The 22,901-nt window shown below is 46.1% G+C and overlaps 1 protein-coding gene across 1 annotated transcript in view; it reads right to left on the bottom strand.

Annotated features, from left to right (window-relative positions):
* rgsl1 (regulator of G protein signaling like 1) overlaps positions 1-22,901 on the bottom strand; it is a 62,615-nt gene that overhangs the window by 25,988 nt on the left and 13,726 nt on the right. The window contains exons 8-13 of the mRNA XM_078407845.1: positions 20,451-21,382; positions 18,771-18,833; positions 18,051-18,294; positions 5,992-6,099; positions 3,006-3,111; positions 1,866-2,059 (exon numbers count right to left, since the gene is read on the bottom strand). Of these exons, the coding sequence (XP_078263971.1) occupies positions 1,866-2,059; positions 3,006-3,111; positions 5,992-6,099; positions 18,051-18,294; positions 18,771-18,833; positions 20,451-21,382 (1,647 nt within the window). The remainder of the gene's footprint in view (positions 1-1,865; positions 2,060-3,005; positions 3,112-5,991; positions 6,100-18,050; positions 18,295-18,770; positions 18,834-20,450; positions 21,383-22,901) is intronic.

The raw sequence follows: 22,901 nt of genomic DNA, 5'->3' as shown, positions 1-22,901 counted from the left end.
CTCAACGCCCCTTGTTATGAAGGCCAACATTCCATTGGCTTTCTTCACTGCCTGCTGTACCTGCATGCTTCCTTTCAGTAACTGATACACTAGGACACCCAGATCTCATTGTATGTCCCATTTTCCTAACTTGACACCATTCAGATAATACTCTGCCTTCCTATTCTTACCACCAAAGTGGATAACCTCACACTTATCCACATTAGACTGCATCTGCCATGCATCCGCCCACTCACACAACCTGTCCAAGCCACCCTGCAACCTCATAGCACCTTCCTCACAGTTCACACTACCACACAGCTTTGTATCATCTGCAAATTTGTTAATGGTACTTTTAATCCCTTCATCCAAGTCATGAATGTATATTGTAAATAGCAGCAGTCCCACCACTATTTATGTTTTTTGCTAATAGTAGTGGAAGTTCCAGTGCTGACTCCTTTGCAACAGACATCTTGCTAACCCTTTGTCACAACTCTGTTTACTGTTACTCAACCAATCCCATGTCCATGGTATTGTATTACCACTGAGCCATAACCTTTAACCATGCGTGGAAATTATTTGAATGGCACCTTATCATGTGTTATTTAGAAATCCACTACCTCTACCGATTCCCCTTGTTTGTTAAACCCTCAAAATCATAGAGTCAGAGTGTGGAAACAGGCCCTTTGGCCCAACTTGCTCATACCGACCAACGTCCCATCTACACCAGTTCCACTTGCCTGCGTGTGGCCCATACACCTCTAATTTCAATAAGTATTCCAATAAACTTGTCTAACATGACTTCCCCACCATAAAGCCTTGTTGGCTCTGGTTGTTAGCATTATTTTTGTTTAAATGTCCTGCTGTTACTTCCTGAATAATGGATTGCACCATTTTCCCTGCTATAACCAGACAACAGTTTCCTGCCTTCCGTTTTCCTCCTTTGCCCTGCTGCTGCGTTTGTGATCTGCTGGGAGTTTTCCAGAATCTACGGAACTTTGGAAAATTACTGCAGTCACTTTTAAGATCCTAGGACACAAGCCATCAGGCCCATGGGACCTCTCCAGCTTCCGTCCCATCAGTTTGCCTGGTACCCTTTCCCTTGTGATTATGATTATTTTAAGTTCCTCCCTTCTGCTCCTGTTTTCTGATATTAGTCATTGTTTTCAGTCTGCCACCATAGAAAATATTTTCCAAAGTCTCTTTCCATTTAATTCCCCACTCTGTGTCTACGGAGACCAACATTTTAACTGCGCTCGAGTTCAATATAAATACACCTTCTTCCTGTTTAATGTTTCTTGCGAGTTTATTGTCAGAATTTCTCCCATTATCATTTTAGTTATTATTTATTGGCTTATAAGATTCCTTAAAATCTTTCAAAATGTCCCAGATTCTTTCAATATTGTATGCCGTTTCGTTCAATTTGGTACTGCCCTTAATTTCCTTTTTCAGTCACAGAAGAATCTTCTGTAAAGTCTCCAATTCTCAATAAATTATATCTCCGTAGAGAATTACAAACTTTGTAACCACTCAATAAAACTTTACCTTGTGACTTGACTTAATCCCTAGTTACTGTTACTTTATATATAAACAATCCAAATGCTCAATAAAGCACCAATCAAGTATATGGTATCGCATTGACAAAATGCATGTAGCATTGATTAGACTCTAGCCTGTCAAATTATTCCAGATATAAATCCCACTGATTTCTATAAGGTGACTCAATCTATAGAATAGGATGTTCTGTATTTAACCCATCCAAATGCCTTGATTCGACTCCTATCTATAACGCACTTCCAGGTGCCTAAGAAATACAAATGTTCTCTGGACATACTGGAAGAGTTTCGGAAGGATTTCTCTGGCTGTAGCCTCTATGTGGCACCCACCTGGATCGATGTTCTTGTTGAAGAACTGTTTAATAATCCAGTTGATATATTGTTGTTTCTTGCTCGCAGAGGTGATGTTTTGGAGGTTCTCTATTGCCTTCCAGAACTGCAGTGGAAAGTCAGCATCATAGGCTTCCAGGAACCTCTGGAAGAAAAGCAATCCCGTTGCGTCCGTCAGCACATCTGTCAGTTTCCTGCCAAGACACACAGCAAGTCAAAGTTAAAAGATGGTCAAAATCCACTGTAAAATCCTCTGGGGTTAGTCTCCAAATCCTGGCAGTGGTGGGTAAATTTAGTTTAGTTTTGTTTAGAGATACCGCATGGAAAACAGGCCCTTCGGCCCAATGAGTCCGCACTGACCAATTAACCTACAAACCTCGATGTCTTTGGAGTATGGGAGGAAACTGGAGCACCTGGAGAAAACCCACACGGTCACAGGGAGAATGTACAAATTTCATATGGACAGCACCCGTAGTGAGGATGGAACCTGGGTCTCTGGCGCTGCAAGGCAGCAACTCTACCACTGCACGATGTCCATAAAGGTACAAAATGCAGGAAATATGTTAGGTCAAAGACCTTTCAGTGGTAAACACTGTTTTGCTCTCCGGAGAGCTGGTGGTGTGTCTCCAGTGTATTATTATTGTGCAGACTTCCTGCAGTACTTTGCACTTCAGTTGGTAGATTAAGTGAACATGTGCAAGTGTGCGTAGTGTTTGTGCACAACTGTAGAGGGTTGCCGGCACTAGAATGGCAACATTAATTTATTTGTACATAGATTAATTGGATAGGGGGTAAAACTCCCTCTTCACTGTCTCCATCAAACACTCTTGAGGCAGGTCCGCACTGCCCCAGTTCAGTGTAAACTCTGTACTAAGCAACAACAGTACAAGTTTATCGTATTATGTCACCCTGCCCCAAACTCACATGGAGTTGTCAGTTCACAGGAGGTTGCTTTTGCGCAGCACTCAAGGCAAGGGATCAACTTGGCATGGACCACGGTTTGGGAGCTACATTGAGAAACAACATGGGCAGGCCCACAACACAGCTGTGATCGCTACTCCCAGTGTAGATCATGTACCCAGCCCTGCTCTCTATCTGTGGCATCCTGAGTGAGTCATGTCTGTGGTGAGGCTGTCTTACTTGGGAATTACTTTGGCTCTTGTTAAGATCTTGTTCCCGACTTTTATGTGCTTCACGTTCAGCTTTGTGTACAGATTCTCCCGCAAAATCTCTTTATCCAGCAGACCTGTGGGAACAGAGGCAGAGGGAGACAGAATTAAGGCCTTGCTTGTTATTGTTAGCACTGTGGGCAGATGAGCAAGATGCAGATTGCCCGTGATCTGGCAGAGCAGGCTTAGCGGCTGAATGACGTTATGCTCCCAAGAGAGGTCACTGCTTCTGGAGAAGGGGAGGACTTTCAGGTGAAGGGGTAACTGCTCGGAATAAAGGGGCCAGTTGCCATTGGAGAGAGTGCCTGCATTCTTCCCAAGCAACACTCTCATCTTTGCTGCTCTCAGCCCCCATCCTGCTTCCCACATTGGGAGGCCATTGCCAATTTCAAGCACCCAATTATTCTATTGCATTTTAGCATGAAGGCCAGCATCTTGCTCTTTCTGCCTTTTGACCATTTCTCCTTAGCCAATTAACCTACAAACCTGTACGTCTTTTGGAGAGTGCGAGGAAACTAGAACACCCAGAGAAAACCCACGCGGTCACAGAGAGAAGGTACAAACTCCGCACAGACAGCACCCGTAGTCAGGATCGAACCCGGGTCTCTGGTGCTGTAAGACAGCAACTCTACCGCTGCTCCACTGAATAGTGGATGCTAGAAGGTATATGGTAGAGTGAACAAACTCCATGTCAGATATCCTTAAATCCTGAACCAGTATTCCATCCATCAATCACTTGATCCAGATAGAATTCAGGGGCAGCACAGCGACGTGGCTGTTGGAGCTGGTGCCTCACAATGCCAGCGACCCACGGTTGATCCTGACCTCTCTGCGTGGAGTTTGCATTTTCGTCCTGTGACCGCATGAGTTTCCTCCAGGCACTCTGGTTTCCTCCCACATCCCAAAGATGTGCGGTTATTTGGCCACTGTATACTGCCCTAATGTGTAGAGAGTGGATCAAAGGACGGAATAACATAGAACCCGTGATCAATGGGTGATCAATGGTCGGCATGGATTTGGCGGGCTGAAGGGCCTGTACTTCAGTACAGTATCTCTTAAAACCAAAAAGAAACTGACTGCTATAGGAACTGAAGCATGGTTAACTATGGGGCATACGTTTATGTAAGGGGCTGATTTTGCAGTGATAACTCTGCCATCACTGGTAACTGATGCTCTAGTGCTCTAAGTTACAGGGGTTGATGTCAGGTATTTTCTATTCTAGAACAGCCCTCCACGCATTGCCTTTTGCTGGAGAAGAAAATCCTTTTGCTGTCATGAGGATTTGTTATTGTACTCATCACAAGTCATGTTTGCGGCAATCTATTTAGATGGTCTCTGTAATAAATGGACCGGATGCAAGGTATGTGGTGTTAAAATATTTCACTCTGCCCTATTTATAAAGTCTGTTGTTTTAATAGTCTCTCCTATCAGGTGATCTTGAGTGAAGTCTTTGGTAGTGCAAGAGGTATGTGGACTGGATTGCTGAATAGCAATCTTTACAAGAACCTATGGTGATTTGTTTAAGTCAATTCTCCTGCAAAAACATAAGTTAACAATATTTCCTGTATTTAACTGCACCTTCATGTCATGAGCAGATTAGATAGATTTTTCTATAATTCAGTGTGTGATTGCAGCCTGCTTTTGATGTAATGGCTGTGTTTAAATAAATCCTGCTGCAGTCAAATGTGTAATTTAATTGTTTCCTTTATTTCTGTGCATAAATAGACTTTTGCAGTCCAAGGGTAAATGGACTCTTGGTCGCAATTTTGTTACGTTTTTAAAAATTCTGCTGAAGTTCAATGTGTAAATAGTCTCAGTTTGTTATATTGTAGATGCTGGAAATCTGAATTAAAATCAGAAAGTACTGGAAACACCTTACAGGTTAGGCAATGGTTAAAAGACAATTAACTTTTTAGATCTGGGACCTTTCACCAGATCTAAGATAGAAAGAATTAGTTAGGAACCAGAGAAGGTGAAACAAAGAAGCTTTTGAAGGTGAGAGAGAATCACCTGCATCTCCTCCAACCATGTCCATTGCATTCTCTCTGTGCTCTCTCTATGGCCTCTTCCATGCTGGTGAGGCCACCTGCAGTCGCTGTAGCTGTTTTGCAGGGCACTTGGCCAGATGTGGCCATTCGTTCTCTCGGTTATCACCCCCCTTCCCATTGCCACATCTGCATGTCCATCTCAGCCTCCTCCATTGCCAGGGTGAGGTCAAATGGAGGGTGAAAGGAACAGCACCTCATATTCCACGTAATAGTCTACAATCCAATGGCATCAACACTGACTTCTCCAGTTTCAAGTAACTCTGACGTTTTTTTCTCTCCTCCGATTATTTTGACTATCTCACACATGCCCCTCATCCAGCCCCTTCTCAGCCTCCACACACTCTTCCCACTGGATTATTTTATTTATTTTATTTATTTTCTCTCTCTCTCTCTCTCTCTCTCTCTCTCTCTCTCTCTCTCTCTCTCTCTCTCTCTCTCTCTCTCTCTCTTCCCCCCCCCCCCCCCCCCCCCCCGGCTGCTCGCCCCTCCCATCGCACTGTTCCCATCAGGCACCACTCTCCTTATTCAGTTCCACTCTTCACTTTCTTTTCCAATTAGATTACAGAATCCCCACTTAACACCACCCAGCTTCTGTTGCTACCGTAGTGTTTTGTTGTTGAGTTGTCATGTTTAAATAGACTTTGTTGTGGTCCAGATTGTAAGTGGACTGCTTATATCATTGCCATAATGTGGTATAATGCATAAAACACCTGATTAGCTGCAATGTTGTTTAAAGAGAATCCACAATAGTGCGGTGTTCAAATGAATTGTTGGTAAAAAAGGTTTTTCTCTAACTCTATCTCTTCCTTGGACAACACAGTGATGTTAATAGAAGCACTAAACAAAAGTGTTGGATGGGATTGGAGGGCAAGTGCCCAGAGAATTACTATTAACAATACCCATACATACCAAGTAGAACCAACTTCTTGTAATATCGATGAAAGTTCTTGCTCAGCTCCTCTATTGCCAGCTTCGGATGCTTCAGTGCAAGCTCCTCAAAGGTCATGTTCTTGATCTCTGTGGGGAGGGGTGATGGTGGGATGTGGACGGAAAGGAGCACAATGAGTGACAAATGTCTGGAGTCACGCTGGAATGAAATGGCTAGTCTTTAGATATGCAGGATATGGGAATGGGAAGAGGCCATTCAGGAACGTGATGGATTCCACTTCCCCATTAGATTGTGTCTGAGCTGCACAGAATGGCGGCAAGCTTCAATTGGCCCAGTCGTCACTGGGTACACACAGCAATGGCCACACACCTAGATGCATAGGACAGGATTAGAGGGATATCGGCTAAATGGAGGTATAGGTGGGACTAGTGCAGATGGGACATGTTGATCAGTGTGGACAAGTTGGGCCGAAGGGCCTTTTTTCCACGCTGGGTTACTCTTTGACTCTATGACCTAGATATTGGCACAGCTTAAAGACTGCCTGACATCAGGAGCGAGGTCCCTGCACAAGCATCAAGTTACCAGTCGTAGCCTGCGACTGAGAGTTGTTCCCACAGCTCAAGCCCAGCATCCATGCGCTGTATTGCTGATCTGGAGCCTGTCAGAATGCCAAGAACCAAGAGGCCAGATTGTTGCCGTGTCATATGTGCCAAAACGGTACAACAAAATTCCTACTTGCAGCAGCACAACAGATACGTAAACAGAGTACTCTGTAAACACCATAATCAACAAAGAAAGTTCAGAAAATATATATTAAAAAAACAACAAGGAATAATAGTGCAAAGACAAAATTAATGCCCCCAAGCCTATGTAGTTCAGAGCTTATTTGGAGATTGTAGTGCTTAATAGCCTGTTGCTTATCATATCATATCATATCATATATATACAGCCGGAAACAGGCCTTTTCGGCCCACCAAGTCCGTGCCGCCCAGCGATCCCCGTACATTAACACTATCCTACACCCACTAGGGACAATTTTTTTAAACATTTTACCCAGCCAATTAACCTACATACCTGTACGTCTTTGGAGTGTGGGAGGAAACCGAAGATCTCGGAGAAAACCCACGCAGGTCACGGGGAGAACGTACAAACTCCTTACAGTGCAGCACCCGTAGTCAGGATCGAACCTGAGTCTCCGGCGCTGCATTCGCTGTAAAGCAGCAACTCTACCGCTGCGCTACCGTGCCGCCCCTTGTAGAGATGAACCTGCTCCTGAACCTGGACATTAGTTTTCAGGCTCCTATACCTTCTTCCTGGTGGCAGGAGTGAAATGAGTGTGTGGCCAGGGTGGTGTGGGTCTCTGGCTGGGTCACACCCACAGGGTGGTGTGGGTCTCTGGCTGGGTCACACCCACAGGGTGGTGTGGGTCTCTGGCTGGGTCACACCCACAGGGTGGTGTGGGTCTCTGGCTGGGTCACACCCACGGGGTGGTGTGGGTCTCTGATAATGCTGGCTGTCTTTTTGAGGCAGCGACTCTTGTAGATCCCTTCCATGGTGGGGAGGTCGGTACCCGTGATGGACTATTCTTTGTGCATCATTGAGGATTCATTCCCCTCTCCCTGCAGCCAGGTGCATGGTTGATACCCAGTGGTTTCCCGCAAAAGCACCGTGCCACCAATAAAAAGTCAGGCCTGAGTTATAAACAATCTTGTTTTCTAATTACTCTCTCTTCTGTGTGCAGACAGGCAAGAAGAATCAACCAAGTCTAATTGAACAGCCCACATTTATGCCGACAGCACATTGCCTTTTTCCCATGTGGCTGTGCAGGGAATAAATGCTCAGTATTTAAGTGGTTGGAGTGAAGGAGTCAGCTCCAGGTGGTGACTTGGACAGGACTTCCTCTCTCTCTCTCCCCCCACTAATGTCCACATGCCAGGCATGTCCAGCTGCTCTGCATTATTTTGTCTACATTATTTAGTTCATGTTCTTATTCTCCAAATGCTCTCATTGACTTAGAGAACCCACAGCTTACTCCCTGCGGCCACTCTGGCCTTGCATATCAGAAACACTCCCTTCCCTCACCCTCAGCAAGCTTCTTTTGTCTTTTGGATGGACAAGGAACTGCAGATGCTGGTTTATATTTTTTAAAAAGCAACAAAATGCTGGAGTAATTTAATGTGTCAGGCAGCATCATGTGGAGAACATGGATAGGCAGCATTTCGGGTCGGGACCCTTCTTCGGACCGACTGTAGTAAGGGGAGAAATCTCGAAGAGATGTGGTGGTGGGGCAAAGTCTGGAGAGTGATCGGCTGTTACAAGTGAGAGGTGTTTTACTGGCAGATTGTGGGACAAACGCCAGAGATGAGAAGTCAAAATGTGTGAGATAGAGAGACAAGGGTAGAAGAGGCACAAAATGTGAAACCAGAGGAATATAGGAGGAAAGGTTGAAAGAGAAGGGGAAAGGGAGACATGGGTGCACATCCAGGTGGGACACAGGGAAGAGAGTGGGGAAAAGGGGAGGAAGAGGGGAAAAAAGGGGAGGCGTGTGTTTGTAGGTTAGTTACCTAAAATTGGAAAATTCAAAGTTCATACTGTTGGATTGTAAACTTCCCAAGCAGAATATGAGGAGTTGTTCCTCCTGTTTGCATGTGGCCTCATTCTGGCAGTGGAGGAGGCGCAGGGCAGAAAGGTCATTATGGGAATGGGAAGGGGAGTTCAAGTGGTTTAGGTGGGAAGAGATGAGTGGTTACCTCTCCTGTAGTTGCAGGGGAAAGTACTTGGGGAGGGGATGGCTTGGGATGGGTGGATACAGGAGGGTGGGGGAGGGGGGGGGGGGAAGGGTTAATTGGCAGATGGGCAAATGAAGGCCAGAGATGAAAAGGAGACAAATGCGTGTAAGATAAGGAGAGATGAGGGATAAAATGTGAAGAAAGCAGGACAAAATACAATATAGCATCTGGAGACACAAGAGTCTGAAGACAACATGCTCTTCAACATCATAAAGAGCCACATTCGGATACACATTCTGTGGCTCTTTGTTTGGACAACTGGAGTGCACGGTGCTACTTGTGTGATGATGTCGTTTATTATGAAGCAAGAGTAAAAAACAAACCGCTGGATGAATTCAGCAGGTCAGATGGAGGCAAAGAGATGGTCGAGACCTTGCACCAGGGCTGAAAGGAGAGAGGGCCAATATGACATTTGTCTTGTCCCATCTTGGAGGTAGTTTGCCTAAATTCAGAGTCTAATTCTGCAATTGGACCAAGGCTTAAGATCTGGGTTGACGCCAAGGTCACATCCTGGACACACATCAGCTTCAGCACAGGCCGAGAACGAGGACAACTCCATAGACAGAGTCCTCCTTATAGGGTTGGGTAACTATGGCAAAAAAAAAACATTCTAAGGATCAAGCTGGTTTTCGCAAAATACACAGAGTGAACATAATAAAGTTTGCGTCAAGGAACAGAAGATCATAAGCGATAGGAGCAGAATTAGGCCATTCTGCCCATCAAGTCCACTCTGCCATTCAATCATGGCTGATCTATCTCTCCCTCCTAACCCCATTCTCCTGCCTTCTCCCCACAACATCTGACACCTGTACTAATCAAGAATCTATCCATCTCTGCCTTAAATATATCCTCTGACTTAGCCTCCACAGCCTTCTGTGGCAAAGAATTCCACAGATTCACCACCCTCTAACTACAGAAAGTCCTCCTCATCTCCTTCCTAAAAGAACGTCCTTTAAATCTGAGGCTGTGACCTCTAGTCCGAGACTCTCCCACTAGTGGAACCATCCTCTCCACATCCACTCTATCCAAGCTTCGATACTGGGACAAAAACTCCAGGAAAATTCTCAGAGCAGCTGGTGGATCAGTGGCGTCCAACTTTGCCTCCAATGGCAGCCTCTGCGGGAAGCCTGGTGACATTAGCTCTTACTGAATCTGTTTTGACACACTGGCAGACAATGAGCGGATTCTCGCAAAAAACACTCAAGAGACTGGCTGGGGAACGAGACTCCTTGTGTTTATTGAACTTTTTCAACAGAAAACCCCTGAACCGGTTTATTTTAGAGTCGGGTGACCGATCAAAAGCAGCCACCAAGATCCCATTCACTGGGATTGGTTTCCTGTCTCCACTTTAGTCCCTTTTTTTCTCAAATGACGTTTCTGGTGAGTTTCCATCTATAAAAATAAATGATTAAAATGACTTCAATTTCTGGTGGCTGCTTTTGCTGATCTTACTAATTATGTACTATCAGTACATAGGCACAAAATGCTGGAGTAGCTTAGTGGATCAGGCAACACCTCTGAAGGAAAGGTATAGGTGAGGCTTCGGGTCGAGACCGAAACGTCACCTATTCCTTTTTCCAGAGATGCTGCCTGACCCACTAAGTTACGCCAGCATTTTGTGTCTATCTTCGGTGTAATTCGGCATCTGCAGATCCTTCCTACACATGTACTGTCAGTGGTTAGCTTACAAAAAAGGCCGCCAAACATATGTTATACTGTAGTCTGAAGAAGAAGATTATGGGCTCATCTACTCCAGAGCGTAAAGTTCATAATCTTGGATGACAGTCTCTAGTGAAGTTCTAAGGGACTTCTGCACTGTCAGAGGTGTTGTCATTCAGAGCTTGTGATGAATGTCTGTCAATCAATCAAGTTTATTTATAAAGCACATTTAAAAACAACCCACGTTGACCAAAGAGCGGTTACTAAAAACACAATAAGGAACAGACATCACAGCACACAGGCACAAAAAACTATTCAAAGGGATCAGCACAAAATAAAAATCAGCCCCATCAGAAGGCTTCAAAACGCTAAAGAATAGAAGTATGTTTTGAGCCTGGACTTAAAGAGCCGATGGAGGGGCAGATCTGACAGGGAGGGGGGTACTGTTCCACAATCTAGGAGCTGGAACCGCAAAATCGCGGTCACCCCTGAGCTTAAGCCTAGACCACGGGACAGCCCAAGTCGGCCGACCTGAGGGACCTGGAGGTAGAGTGAGGGGTTAGAAGGTTTTTGATAGGGGGGGGGGGGGGGGGGGGGGAAGGTTGGTGTAGGTAGGGCAGTAATTGAATGAGAATTACCTTTTCGAGAATCTTTGACAGGAATGGAAGTTTAGAAATTGGTCTGTAGTTGCTAGGCAAGGTGGGGTCTAAATTAGTTTTTTTCAGGAGGGGCTGGACCATTGCGTGCTTGAAGCAAGTTGGAACGGTACCAGTGGTCAGAGAGCTGCTGATAATAGAAAGGATGCTGGGACCGGCTATGTTAAAGACAATTGGGGGCGTGGCTGTGTTCTGCAGCTGCAGCTCACCGGCAGTCTCTCCGTTTTTTTTGGTGTTTTTTTTGTCATTGTCGTTCTTAAATGTACGTTTTGTTTTATTATTAATTCTGTGTATGTGGGGGGGTGGTGGGGGGGTTGGGGGAAACCTTTTTTTCAATCTCCTCCTCAACGGAGATGCGACCTTTACCGTGTCGTATCTCCGTTCGCGCTACGGCCTAACATCGTGGAGTCGGCGGCCTCCAGCTGGGATCGACCTCGAAGACTCCGGTCGCAGGCCTGGACTTACCATCTCGGAGGCTTCGGCCGTGGGCCCTGCAGACCGCAACATCGGGAGTTCGCAGGTCCCTGGCTGGCGACCGGCTTTTGGGAGCTCCAGCCGTAGCAGCTTCGACCGCCCCGAAGCGCGAGGTACGATCAACCCGCCCGCAGGCCCTTCATCGCCCTGCGTGGCCTGGCCGCAGCACTTTACATCGCCCGGTGGGGGCTCAGGACTCTCATCGCCCTGCGTGGCTCGGCCCTGGGACTTTACATCGCCCGGTGGGGGCTTCAAGGGGTTGGGAGCCTCAACTGCCTCGTGGCGCCACGGGAGAAGAATGAGGAGGAGATAAGACTTTGCCTTCCATCACAGTGAGGGTATGCCTAGAGCAATCACTGTGATGGCTGTTTTGTGTAAAAAATTGTATCTGTGTGTCTTGTGCTTTTTGATGTCTGCTGCCGGACCCTGACGTGAGAGGACGCTGGCGTTGAGTATTCGCCGCTTTTCCGTCAGGATAGTTTGTCTGTTTGTCTTTATGTTAATTGTTTTTGTAAAGCGCTTTGAGCATGTGATAAGGCGCTATATAAAATAAATATATTATTATTATTATTATTATTATCCTTCAGGAGGGCAGTGGGGACAATGTCAAGGGAGCAGATTGCAGGTTTCATGATGGAAACAAGCTTTGCAAGGGCAGATAGCGTAATGGGTTGGAAACAATCCCATTTAGATGAACAGACCAGTGAGACAGCTCAGTCACAAGTGCAAGGGGAAATGTTCATTCTATTGTCCTCAACTTTGCTTGTGAAAATTTGTAAGAATTCTTCGCACTTAGCAGGGGACCCAACTATGCTGGTACTGGGGGCGGGACATATGACAGAGGTAATGGTACTGAATAAGACCTTGGGATTATGAGAGCTTTTGGAAATAAGGTCAAAGAAGTATTTTGCTCTCGCAACCTTAACTGCTTCCTGATATTTGTGAAGATTGTTTCTCAAAATTTCAAAGGAAATTTGAAGCTTATCACATTTCCATCTCCGTTCTGATTTTCTGCACTCCCTCCTTAGGGCTCCAGTGGTGTCATTAAGCCAAGGCCAACCTTTAGGCTTAGGCTTTTTCACTTTAAGGGGAGCAACAGAATTCAGAATGGAAGAGCAAGTGGTATTAAATAAAGAAGTAAGATCCTCAGTGCTAAGAAGGGGGGGAGGAGCGCCTCAATAGTGCAGGTATTGGGAGCAGCTGTGAGAGCCTCAGAGAACTTATTGGCCGTCGAAGAGTTAATGTAGCAAGAGCAACGTACAGGGAGATGAGAATTGGTGGGAGAGAAAGGCAGAGATGCATTAAATATAACAGCACTATGATCCGACAGACAAGCATCAATAATTTCTATATTGCAGATTGGGAAACCAGATGATAATACGAGGTCGAGTGTATGGCCTAGCTTGTGAGTAGGACCAGTGTTAAGTAAAGTCAGATTGAAAGACTCAACCAGATGCATAAATTCACTTACAAGAGGCTTAGCAGGACAGCAAACATGAATATTAAAATCACCAAGAATCAGGAGTTGGGCATAGTGTAAGAGATGAAATCAGCAAATTGAGTGATAAAGTCTTTATGCAGTTTTGGTGGGCGATACACAACAATTAAGAGGGGATAGACCAGGCCTGCCCTAATTAATTGCACCTCGAAGCTGGAAAAATGTTCAGAGTTCAGTAGGCGGGAGTTAAAATGTATTTTAAACACAGCGGTGAGGCCCCCACCACGCCCGGAGAGCCCAGGCGAACTAAAAAAGTTACAGTCATCAGGACAGAGTTCAACGAGTGGAGCAAGCTCACCAGGGTTAAGCCAGGTTTCTGTCACCAATAAGAAGTCCAATCCACAGGCGGTGAAAAAGTAATTGAGGATAAAAGTCTTATTGGATAAGGATCGGGCCCACACACCTTCAGGTAGATGGGAAAATAGAGAGCCGTGAAAGGATCTTTGTGCGGGACCCCGGGTGCAGAGGTCCACCACAGAGGACAGAATATTCAGTGGCGTTTGACGCTCGTAGACTATAGCGGCTTGCACATCATGCAAGCTCAGAGACACAAACAGAACCAGGGCAAACAGGAGCGGTAACAGGCGACTAGACTGCAAGCAACCAGACACAGCGACGTGGCCATACCGGTCTGGAAAGGCTCTCCTCTCAGATGGATATAAAAGATCCCACTGCACTGTTTTGAAATTTTCCAGGGAGTTTGATCCACTGCTAGTATTTATTCCTTATTCCAAATCACTAAAACAAGTTAGCAGAATTCTGCTGCTGTGATTTGGCTATGCTACCTCTTACAACACCGATGACACTTAAAAAGCACTTCATTGGCCGGTATCATTTGATGCACAGAATGCTTACAATGACTCCACATGAGTTAACAGGCACATCCTCCGCCGAATATATGTTCAAGTGCACTCTACACACCAGATCAGGTCTCCTCCAGCCGGCTGTACAGGAACCCATTGGCAACAAACAGGAGGCCATGAAACAAAACTACGATACTCACACCAAACTACGGACATTTAGGGCTGAAGACAAAGTCTACACTCAACTTGCACACAAAACTGGCTACCAGCCATTGCCCGTCAGTGTAATAGTCAAGTGGCAGAACTAGAACTGACAGACGGGAGAGTTGTTAGACGGCATTTGGATCATAGACGCTGTCGAACTGACAAAAGACCTGATGAAGCTGCAGAAATGGCTCCTGTTGTCAACCCAGTTAATTCAGTAGATGAACCAACGGACGCTGCATTGAGTAACAGGGAACGTCACAGCCGACCGTCCCCTTCAGCAGCTGAGCACAAAGATCCCCGTGTAGAAACCACTGCAGCGGCCCAAGAGGGGCATCGGCCAGTCGGCCAGTACCGGGCAGTACCGGGCAGGATGGTGGCAAGGAAATCACTTCATTGTTCTTCTATCAACATTTAACCGCTACTTTTCCTCTTTTGCACTTACCCCCTACATGGTGGGGGATGAACCGCCCTGAACTGTTAACCAACACTCATGCATGCTGGCATCTTACGTGTGTGAGCGGCAGCATCTTACGTGTAGGGTGACATACCATGCTCAAAGTTAATGAATAAATTACTGTTTAATTACTTACTCCATTGTTATTGGTCCGGGCAATACATAACACTGCTCATGTCAGTCTTCCCAAAATGTACCATCTAACAATTCCCTGTACTAAATTCCATCTACCATTCTTCAGTCCAACTGATCAAGATGCTGCTGAAATGTTTGACATCCATCTTTACGATCAACAATACCACCCACTTGAGTGTCATCTGCAAACTGCTAGTCATGCCATGTACGTTCTCATACAGATCATTGATGTTGATGACAAACAGCAATGGGCCCAACACTGAACTTCAGGCACACCACTAGTCATATGCTTCTAGTCTGAAAAGCAACCTTCCACAGTCACAATTATATATTTCTCGCAGTCACTTCCATGCCATTTAATAGTTTCTGTCCTGATAATTTAAGATGACAATGTCACACTTGTCAGCCATCACTTTGTTAACACTGTTTTGATCTTTAGGATTGAAAGTTGGAGAACCATATTGTTGAAGGAGCAGACACAAAAAGCTGGAGTAACTCAGATGGACAGGTAGCGTCTCTGTTACTCCAGCTTTGTGTGTCTATCTTCGGTTGAAACCAGCATCTGCAGTTGCTTCCTACACATTTTGTTGAAGGAGCATCTGTGAGTCCTATCCTTGATTGCTATCACAATGCTGTTTGTAGTTTCTTGACTCTTTGCATCATAGCAATTCCAAAGCACAGAAATGCAGGAAGCTGCAGATATTGGTGGACTCAGCCCAGTCCATCCTCACCATCAAAAGCATCTACACCAGGCACTGCCTCAAAAAAACAGCATGTATCATCCGGGACCTGCTCTCTTCTCATTGCTACCATCAGGAGGAGCTACAGGAGCCTGAAGTCCCACACTACCAGGTTCAGGAACAGCTACTTTCCTACAACCACGAGGTTCTTGAACTGACTTGTACAACCCTCATCTTACCTTGGCAACCAGACATAAAAGATCAGCTCTTGAATTACCATGCACTTGTTTTCTAATGCCTTCTATTTTTGCACAGTCTATTTATTTCATTGCCTTGCAAACCTTTTGTGTAATATTTACACTAATGTAGAGCTTATGTTTTCATGTATTATCTGCAAGTATATGCCAGTGATACTGCTCCAAAGAAGATTTTCATTATACCTCATTATATTTAATAATAATAATAATAATACATTTTATTTATATAGCGCTTTTCATATACTCAAAGACGCTTTACAGAGATTTTGAGAACATAGGGGAAATGAATAAATAGATAAATAAGTAAATAAATAAATGAACAGAGAAAGGAGACAGAAGGTGAGGTGACCTTCAGTGGTTGAAGGCAGTACTGAACAGGTGAGACTTCAGCGATGTTTTGAATGTGGTGAGTGTGGGGGAGTCTCTAACGGTTTGGGGTAGTGAGTTCCATAGGGTGGGAGCAGCGATGGAGAAAGCCCTGTCCCCCCAGGATCTGAGTTTAGTCCGGATGTGGGGGGATAGGAGATTGGCAGCGGCAGAGCGGAGGGTGCAGGTGGGAATGTGCCTGTGGAGGAGGTCGGTCAGGTAGGATGGGGCCAGGTTATGGAGGGCTTTGTAGGTTATGAGGAGGATTTTGTACTGGATTCTCTGTTTGTACATCTATATACTAAAACTCTCGTTTGTTTGTTTGTATGTTCCTGAACTACCACCAAAACGGTACACGATAGCGCGACAATTTTAGCCCCACCTTACTCACCATCGCCCCTTTCGTGCTAATGGAAGAAGTTTCATTGAAATCGGTGTTATGTTTTAGCGGGAGGGAGGGAGGGAGGGGAAGGAGGGAGGATAAGGGGGTTTAGGGGGATGGAGTGGGGAGGAAGGGGGAAGGAAGGGAGGGGGAGGGGAGGGGGATGTGAGGGGGAGGTGAGGGGGGAGGCGAGGGGGGAGGGGGAGGGGAGGAGGAAAGGATGGAGGGGAGGAGGAAAGGATGGAGAGGAGGAGGGAGGGATGGGGAGGAGGGAGGAGGAAGGAGAGGAGGGGGAGGGTTGTGGGGGGAAGGGGAGTGGATGGGGGAGGGGGAGGGAGGGAGGAGAGGGGGAGGGGCAGGGGTGAGGAGGGGAAGAGGGAGGAGGGGGGAGGGGCGGAGGGGGAGGGGGCAGAGGGGGAGGTGCGAGGGGGGAGGGGGGAGGAGGGAGGGGGCAGGGTGGAGGGGGGAGGAGAGGGTGCTGCACCAATACAGGAGAGGTTTGGACCCAACGGGACTACTTGGTCTAGTTTTACAATAAACCCGACTTGACTTGACTTGAAACTTACTGTGCAAAGATTTCCTCCCTGCATTATGGTTTGTTACTTGGCTTCAAAGGTTTCTCACTGACTGTGCAGCATGTTGGGAGGTGCTGAGGCGGTAAAAGGTGCTTCTTTCGCTTTAGGCACATCCAGACAGAGCCCACAGCTTCCTAATGACCACATGGCCTTGTCTTGTGCTGTGCTGTGCTTCTTCCCCACCTGGGTGTTTAGGGAACATACACATTTTGGAACTGGCTCAGGGTAAGTGTCAGTGTCTCTCCCCCAGGAGAAGAAAGCCACCTCATGATGTTTACTTTGTGATCAAGGTGAGAAGTGAGGCAATGAGAGCCAGCCCTTTGCCTTGCTCGGATCTTGAAAGTAGATTACAGAAAGATGAAATCAAGGCACACAGTTTGAGCACAGCAAGATTCAAGTCAAGTCAAGTTTATTGTAACGTGTAACTCAGGCCCAGACTTCACACACAGGATGAGTCTCACCTCCGCCCCTCCCTCTTCTCCCCTCTCCCATCGGGCAAAAGGTACAGAAGTATGGAAACACACACCACCAGATTCAGGGACAGTTCCTTCCCAGCTGTTATCAGGCAACTGAACCATCCTACCACAACTAGAGAGCATTTCTACCTCATTGGAGACACTCGGACTATCTTTGATCGGACTATACTGGCTTTATCTCGCAGTAAACATTATTCACATTATTCCCTTTATCATGTATCTGTACACTGCGGATAGCTCGATTGTCAGGTATTGTCTTACAGCTGACTGATCAGCACGCAACAAAAGCTTTTCACTGAACCTCGGTACACATGACAAAAAACTAAACTCAACTCAAGCTCAACTCAATTCGCTCTCCCCCACAGAGGAGAAAGGAAGATGTAATCTAATGGTTTCTTGTTGATGGTAACTTACATATGTACTTTTATGTGCATGACGGAATAACAATTGGTCTGGGCAAGATGCCTCGTCTTGGTAACTATCATTGCCAAGGCTTGTTCTGGAAACTGGCTGGGGAACTCGGCCAATGGAAATATGCCACAGGACATCAGGAGAAGACCCACAGTCAGGGTAGGGGTGAAGTTGAGGGTCTATGGATTGTTCCCTTCCAACGGAGAGGAGAAAATAAAGTTTAACCCCGGCCTCCCCCATCTCCCTAGCTCCCTTACCCATATCTTCAGCTGGCACCTTTATGACTATCTTCATGGAGCCGAGATCAGTGGTGTCCTCGGAGACCAGCAGCATCCAGTCCTCATTGGTCAGTTTGTCGGTATCGCCGATGGCGGAGCAGGCCTGGCTCAGTAGCAACGACCTGGCCATCCTCCTGATGTACAGATCCTCTGAGTCTGCCACATGCAGTGGCAGATTCTTGCACTGTGTCCAGTTGCTTGGATCATTTGGTTTGGTCCCAACCTTAATTAGGACAAGGAAGAAGAATTTCATCTTAAATGCACTGGACTTTATAAACAACCAGTTTACTGTTTTGGGAGACATAAGGAATATCAGATGCTGGTTTACAAAAAGAGGCACAAAGTGCTGGGGTAACTCAGCGGATGATAGAACATCGCAGGAGAACATGGATAGCTGGCATTCATTTCGGATCAGGACCCTTCTTCAGACTGACTAATGGATCTGAAGACGGTTCATGACCTGAAGCGTCACCGATCCATGTTCTCCAGAGATGCTGCCTGACCTGCTGAGGCAGCGTCCAGCACTTTGTGCCTTTTTGTTCTACTGTTCATGCTAATTTGCGAATGACTGGGAATGGGGTGGCGCTCAGAGGGAGTTGCAACTCAATGCTAGTGGACCTTAGTGTCATGTGGTTGCATGATCTTAAGCATTAATCCCCATGGGGGTGGGCACAGCACAATGATCTGCAAATGCCTTACCACAAAATTAAGGAAGTACTTATCATCTTGATCCAGAAAATCGTCATATGTTTCCAGGAGTATCTGTTGGAGGAGTAGAAACCACATTAATCAGCTTGTTTCTGCTTCACCCACACTAAGACCAGAGTCTGAAGAAGGGTCCCGACCCAAAACATAACCTGGTTCATTCCCTCCCGAGATGCTACCTGACCTGCTGAGTTTAGTTTAGGTTAGTTTAGAGATGCAGCGTGGAAACAGGCCCTTCGGCCCACCTAGTCCGCGCTGACCAGCGATCCCCGCATATTAACACTATCCTACACACAATGGGGACATTTTTTACATTTACCAAGCCAATTAGCCTACAAACCTGTACGTCTTTGGAGTGTGGGAGGAAACCGAAGATCTCAGAGAAAACCCACGTGGTCACAGGGATAACGTACGAACTCTGAGCAAACAGCACCCGTGGTCGGGATCGAACCCGGGTCTCCGGCGCTGCAAGCGCTGTAAGGCAGCAACTCTACCGCTGCGCTACCATACCTCCAGCAACTGTGTCTATCTTCAGTGTAGACCAGCATCTGCTGTTCCTTCCTACACTGACAAAACTGCACCGTGTGGGGACTGCGGTTTTAGTAAACTGGTTAACTTTTTATCCCAAATGTATGTAACTATCACCTGGCTACGGAAACCTCTATCAGATCATAGATAACTGATTCAGTCATGTGGAATTTTACAGCACAGAAATACATTTGGCCTTTCAGATTCCCCTCCCCCCCACCCCCCATCTCTAACCAACCCGCCAAAAGAGAAATCCAATTCATTAATTTCCCCACCTTTATAGATAGCCTTGTGAATAGTTCATAATCTAGTAATTTTCCAAAACCTTTTGAAAAGTTACCAGTACATCTGCTTCCACTCCCCTTCTCAGAAACCCCATTCCTGATCAGAGCAACATGCTGGCATAAAACAAATCTCACCCCTTTTCTGGTTCATTATAGCATCATCCCACCCAAGGAAAAAAACAGCTTCTGCCAATTATACAGGGATGTCTGCTGGCATTGCTCTTGCCAGACTGAGTAAAATATTTCTTGTTCTGCCCTGTCCTTGTGTTTTCACACAGCGTGATGTTAATCAATTCATAAGTTGTAGGAGCAGAATTAGGTGATTCTAGGGCCCATTTGCTTGATAGGCCCATCAAGCAAATCTGCCATTCAATCATGGCTGATCTATCTTCCCCTTTTAACCTGCTGCCTTCTCCCCATAACTCCTGACACCGGTACTAATCAATAATCTGTCAATCTCTGCCTTAAAAATAGCTATTGGCCTCCACAGCCATCTGTGGCAATGAATTCCACAGATTCACCACTGACTAAAGAAATTCCTCCTCATTTCCTTTCTAAAGGTATGTCCTTTTATGCAGAGGCCTTGGCCACTGGTCCTCGACTCTCCCACTAGTGGAAACATCCTCTCTATATCCACTCTATCCACGTCTTTCACTATTCGGTAAATTTCAATGAGGTCCCCCCCCCCCATCCTTCTAAACTCCAGCGAGTACAAGCCCAGTGCCAACAAACGCACATCATATGTTGTTCCAGGTAATTCTTCCCAGGGTCAGCTTAATGCTGCCGCTGCTCCCTCTCTACACTAGTCGGATCTCCTCCTTCACAAGGACACACAAAACCAAAGTCAACAATGGACTCTCACCTCACAAATCTCCTTCTGGGCAGTGAATATCCATGGAATGACCTGACCCGAGGGGAGAAGTGTCTTGAGGTGTTCAGCAGTTTCTTCCTGCAGCTTGGCATATTGGTTACTATTCTCAGTCAAGTACACTTCAATGATCTTCTCACCCAGGATCTTCCTGAGAAGATACCCAGCTCTGTCCTTCACATTCAACACAATGTTCAAGAAGTTGCTCATGTCGTGCCAGAGGCGCAGGTAGGAGAGGTGGGAGAGGTTATTTTTCATCCTCAGGAAAGCTGCAAATGGTTCTCCTGCCGGCTGGTCTGCATTAAAGGCCCAGTGGAGGTACCTGAACTGCAGGGACATCTCAGGAAACCTCTGACACTGGAGCAACGAATGAGCTTTGATGAGTGGGATAGCACAGTCTTGCTGCAGGAAGGTGTACTCACCCTGTATGTTCTTCATCTGTTTATCTCCTCTTGGTGATGAACAGACCCACCTTAATGACTGAGAAGGGCACACTGGCTCATCCTGTTTGGGCAAAGTCACTGGAGTGGGCTTGGGGGCAGTTGCCTTTGGCTGGGGTTGTTCATGGCCCCGTCGCTCCTTAGCTGGAGGCTGCGAGCTTATTGCGATCTTCACGTGCTTGGCCTTACAGAAGGGAAGCTTCCAGAGGAGACGCTTGTGAGCCTTGGTGTAATAGGGCAAGGAGATGCCTTCGGTACGTTTGATGTTGGGGTTGTGGTCTTCTGTAACCTTTCCCTGTGACATCTTCTCTCGATACTCCTGGATGATGACATCGTACCCGTTGAGCCTTCTCAGGTTGCGTTTGCAGTGCAGCAGGAAGCGGGGTAACCAGTACCCTTTCAGCTTCTCCAGGACCCCCTTTTGTAGCTTTTCCATGAAATCCCTCCTGGCTCGACAGGGCTTCTTCGCCTTCGACAATGAAATATCTTTTAAACGAGGAGGACAAAGAAATACAGATCAGACAAACTCACAGGTCTACGGGAAGCCAAGCCAAAGGACCATTGCATCTGAGATGGTCTGCTCTACTCCTGGAATGCCTTGGCCTTCTCTGACAGGGTGTAAAGTTTCCCTGCAGTCAAAGTTGTTAAGGCCATGCCACAAGTACAAAATATTTCTGATAGAGACATTTAAAAGCCATTAGAATTTCTGTTAATAATTAGAAACATTGTCTTTTAAAACTTAAAAATACCAGAATACATAAACAAATTAAAGTAATATACAAAAAGTTGGTTTTTTTTAAACTCAACTTACCCAGAACGACACAAAGCGCTGGAGTAACTCAACAGGTCAGGCAGCTTCTTTGGGGAACACTGATAGGTAACGTTTTGGATCAAGATCCTTCCTCAGACTCAGATGCTGCCTGACCTGTTGATTTACTCCAGCACTTTGTGCCATTTTGTGTATTAAGCAGCACCTGTAGTTCTTTGTTTCTACACTCGAAACTCAACGTGTCTCTTACCTCCTCATCAGTTGTGATTCTCGACTTAGATGAATGGAGATTCCAATGTGTCCAGTTTGGAAGAGCGGATTTGCCACGGGAATCACAGTCCATCTGTCTTCCCACAATATACCTCAGTTGGAGTCCAGCAATGGAACAGATTGTCCGATCTCACCGGCTCATCCTGGAGATGCAGTGGGGCCAAGGCATTTACCATGGCTGGACACTCATGGATCCTCTCAGATCCTCATGGATCCTCTCAGCATGGCACTGCCCAATTTTTATGTGCCACTTATCAGTAATCCTGGAGACGTGGCTCCCGACACCAACATCCAAGTCATTGATTTTAAAATGAAAAGCTGACCTGATTGCACATCAGTCACTTTCTTCTCTTGCCCTATCCTTGCTCTCCCGCTTCCAAACATTCACAGCTGGATGGGCTGTGAAGGGAAGAAAGCCATGGACACGGAAGAGAGAGCAACGGAGAGGGAATTAACAGCCTTGAATAGCACAGGAAGGGTCAAAAGATAAACATGAGCCTGTCCACCAGGAATAGAGGCGAGGGATGTGCGGTAAACAGAAGCCTTGGTGGAGATCATCAGAGATGCCGCATGCAACGTGAATCAAGAGCAGGAAATTAGAGCAACAGCACAAGGGCTAAAGACCAACAAGAACAATAATTGCAAACAATGAAAGTTGTGACAACCTGACAGGGACAAATCTTTGGAGACATTCAAGTTGAATGAAGTTGATTGTCTCAAACAATCAGTTGGGTTCTGAATTACAGTCTACCGCTGGCCAGTAAAATTCTTGCACTGGACTTCTAAGCATTCTGGATAAAAACTTTATCATCAGTGAGACGTAGGATCTAAATCAGTGGGTTTCAATGAAGAAATGAAATGAATGGGGTGAGGTAGATAATGGTGGGGGAATCCTGTGCAGAGCCAAATGGAAAGAGTGCAAAGATATAGATAGAACAAAAATAAATTTCTGTAAGTTGCAGGGAA

Source organism: Rhinoraja longicauda, chromosome 11 (genome assembly GCF_053455715.1).
Source record: "Rhinoraja longicauda isolate Sanriku21f chromosome 11, sRhiLon1.1, whole genome shotgun sequence".
In the NCBI taxonomy this organism is placed as follows: domain Eukaryota; kingdom Metazoa; phylum Chordata; class Chondrichthyes; order Rajiformes; family Arhynchobatidae; genus Rhinoraja; species Rhinoraja longicauda.
The sequence above is the reverse complement of the archived record's forward strand: the minus strand, read 5'-3'. Positions and strand labels throughout refer to the sequence as shown.